Source organism: Elephantulus edwardii, unplaced genomic scaffold (assembly GCF_000299155.1).
Source record: "Elephantulus edwardii isolate Elephantulus edwardi_28Jun2011 unplaced genomic scaffold, EleEdw1.0 scaffold00378, whole genome shotgun sequence".
Taxonomy (NCBI): Eukaryota; Metazoa; Chordata; class Mammalia; order Macroscelidea; family Macroscelididae; genus Elephantulus; species Elephantulus edwardii.
The window spans coordinates 789,015-792,233 of NW_006400128.1; the positions used below are offsets into that span (position 1 = coordinate 789,015).

The 3,219-nt window shown below is 33.7% G+C and overlaps 1 protein-coding gene across 1 annotated transcript; it reads right to left on the minus strand.

Moving 5' to 3' along the window:
• Positions 1-1,359: 1,359 nt before the first annotated feature.
• On the minus strand, positions 1,360-2,553 carry LOC102856317 (protein FAM46D-like). The gene has a single exon (XM_006902190.1). The coding sequence runs from the start codon at positions 2,530-2,532 to the stop codon at positions 1,360-1,362; it is 1,173 nt and encodes a 390-aa protein (XP_006902252.1). The 5' UTR covers positions 2,533-2,553.
• Positions 2,554-3,219: the final 666 nt, after the last annotated feature.

A 3,219-nucleotide genomic window follows, 5' to 3' on the forward strand; every position in this document is an offset into this window, starting at 1 on the left:
CCCAGTTCAAGTCCACTCCCACTGTCCACTGCATCTGCACGCGGCACCTTGGCCAGTCCCAATGTTCAGAGCTGGCATGGGGGGGGTCGCGGGCTGGGGCGGGGGGAGCGATGTGATACCTTGGCCAGTCCAGAGAGTTTGACTCTTGAATCATGTTGTGATAGAACAACTTGTGATAGTCAATGAAAAGGGAGATGGAAACTCATAAACAATTTTTAAGTTTTCTTATGTAATTCACAACAGTTTCCTTTCTATCACCCAAGATCACATTAGTCATGAATTCTTTTCTTCATTATGGGTAGAAAATACTTATTTATCTTACTGGTAGATTACATAACAGCATATTTTATTGAGAAAGTAGATACTGTAGATATCTGATGAATATAAACAACTACAGAATGAATTATAATGTTACTAAAATAACCTCCTCATGTGAGAAGGTACTTGAGTGGCATGCCAGAAAATGATCTTTAGTAAATACAAAGTTAAAAAATAAACAATTTAATTTAATGGTATTGAAAATATTTTCATTGCTTTATGCATATTAAGATGTTTGTCAAAACTGGTAAATGCAATAGCTAACAAACTTGGCCTTTTTCATGTTTGTCAATTAGAATCTCTTTTCAGATAGAAAGCTTTCACATTTAGAGTTGATAGTTTTTATTCTTTTGAACTAAGTTAGAATAAATGAATAATTATATAATTGGTCACAATATGGGCTGTAGTTAATGATATTATTTTTCAGATCCACAAATTAAATGTCTTATTTGACAGATGATAAATATCCAGTGTTTTTCAGAATGTCTTTTCCCCAGAGCTTCTTCAAACTATAGCAGGATTTTTGTACTCAATTCAATTTAACTAGGAAACAAATATTCATAAAATCCAGGTTTAAATGTCTTCTGAATCTATTCTTTGAAATTATACACTTCCATAAAGCACTGAAAAGTCAGTAATGCTTCAGAAAAGCCGAAGTTAAGATAATGATGGTATTTGATTTAATATAAAAATATTGGCACCAAAATTCACTACAGCTCTTTATTTTAAAATGAATCTGTTCTTTTATACTGTAATCAAAGACAGGCATCACTATTATATTTGTTATAACAAATTTGACAGTCATTGTAAGTAGTCATTAATATTTGAAAATCATTTAAGTGGTTCACAACATTTAAAAGTCATTATAAGTAATCAGTAACATTTTAGAGGTATTTAGAGTGGTCAAGTTTATAAACGATACTATATGCACTGTGATGGTTTAACATAAAAAATAAATCTTTAATTTTATGAAATTTGGAAACTTGCTTTAAGAGATATTTCACTGAAGCCAAATTTCTGTTGTATGTATATGTGTGCATTTTAAACCATTCCATTTGGCACCTGAAAGTGCAGTGGATGGTACGGTTGGAAGAAAATGGGTGGTGGTCCAGATGTTACATAATAAGTAGTATAACCTGCTTCACCAGCAAAGTAGGGGGCGGGCTGATAAAAGCAAGTTACATTATCTGTATTCGGTAGGATATTCTGTTCTCCAAGTACTTTTAAAGCCATAAGGGTGATCATGTTAAGAGTCTGTCTTCTTTCATGACCCATGAGGCATACAGTGCTTTCATTCACAACTCCACGCAAGGTCATAAGGTAGTCATACTTGCTCTTTTCTTCGCCTATGAAATGATTGTGGAGATATGACTCAATCTTCTTTTGCTGTTCCCCAACATCAGGAAAATCAATGAAGAATCTAGAACACATATAACGTTCCAGGGTCTTGATTTCTGTTTCACAAGCTGGCTTGAAGTCACGAACCAGCAAGTTGCTGTATTTGAGAAGTCCACCACCTCTAATTTCTTCAGGTTTTCTAGTAGATATAAGCTTGTATTGCAGATGTGTCATTGCTTCCTGGAAGTCTCCATACATGCTTTCAGCTACCACAACAGGATAAGATTCTTGTGCAAGTTTAGCATTTTTGTCACTGTAGAAATCTAACATGGGCTCCAGAATGATTTGAAAGGAATCAACACTAAATTCAAATTGCCGTCTAAGTGAACTCACAAATTTTAGTTCTACATTCTTCCCAGTGTTGTTTGAAAGAGAGATCAGACTCCAACGATCATGCTTATTGCAAACTTTGACCATCTTCTGTACATAAGCCTCTTTCATGGTCTTCAGTGTGATTTTTTCCTTTTTAACACCTTTTGGTAAAAAGTCAAGTAGACAACCTAGAACTGCATCCTTAACAACCTGAAATTCTTGATCACTTGGTAGTTCAACAGCAAAGATAACATCTAAATCCTTATAGTTGATTCCATTATGGCTTGCAAGTATGTAACTTGCTGTGGAACCATTCAATCGAGTATCTTTAACAATAATTTCCTGCTCTATAAGTTGATCTTTCACAACATGAATGATGTCTTTCAGTTTTACCTCCAGTGTAGGAAAATTTCCTCTTCCATGAATTGGAATGACTTTATCTAACACTTGATTTAGCGTTATAACTTGATCCCAAGTAAGATAGCTGAATCTAATTTCAGACATTTTGAAGTCAGTTGGTCAACTAGAAAGCAAACAAAATATTGAGAGGAAATGTTAACATTTTAGAATCACTATACACACACACACACACACACATATGGCATATTAAACAGTTAAGTCAAGCTAATGCTAGGAAGTGCATTATCAATGTATTTATATTTAAATGTAGCAGTAAAATTAAATCCACAATTATTTTGGCAAAACTATTAAATCCATTGAGGAATACAAATAAAGATATTCTCAGAGATTAAAGCTGTTATAATAATTGTAATACTGATGTAAGATGGTGGTCTTTCTTAGTTTTTCTTCATGTAAATATTATAATTAAGGTACTTGTATCATGGTACCAATTTTGCTTATGAAATAATGATGGTACATTTATTGAGGTTGATGATCATGAATTTAAAGTAAGAACAAATAGTATATCTGTATATGTTCTTATAGTCACATTCAGCTTATTTGATGCAGGTACAGAATATGTAGAAATTTGAGTTTAACTGAGGTTGCATTTTGTCTAGAAATTATAGTGAGGTGAAAGAGGCTAAATATTTTAGTGTATTCAAGAGTATTGAATGTACCATGGAGTGCCAAGAAAACAAGCAGATTCATCCTAGAGAGGGTTAAACCAGGCTACTCCTTGGAGGCAAAGATTCTGGGGCTTCGTCTGACATACTTTGGACATGTTGTAAG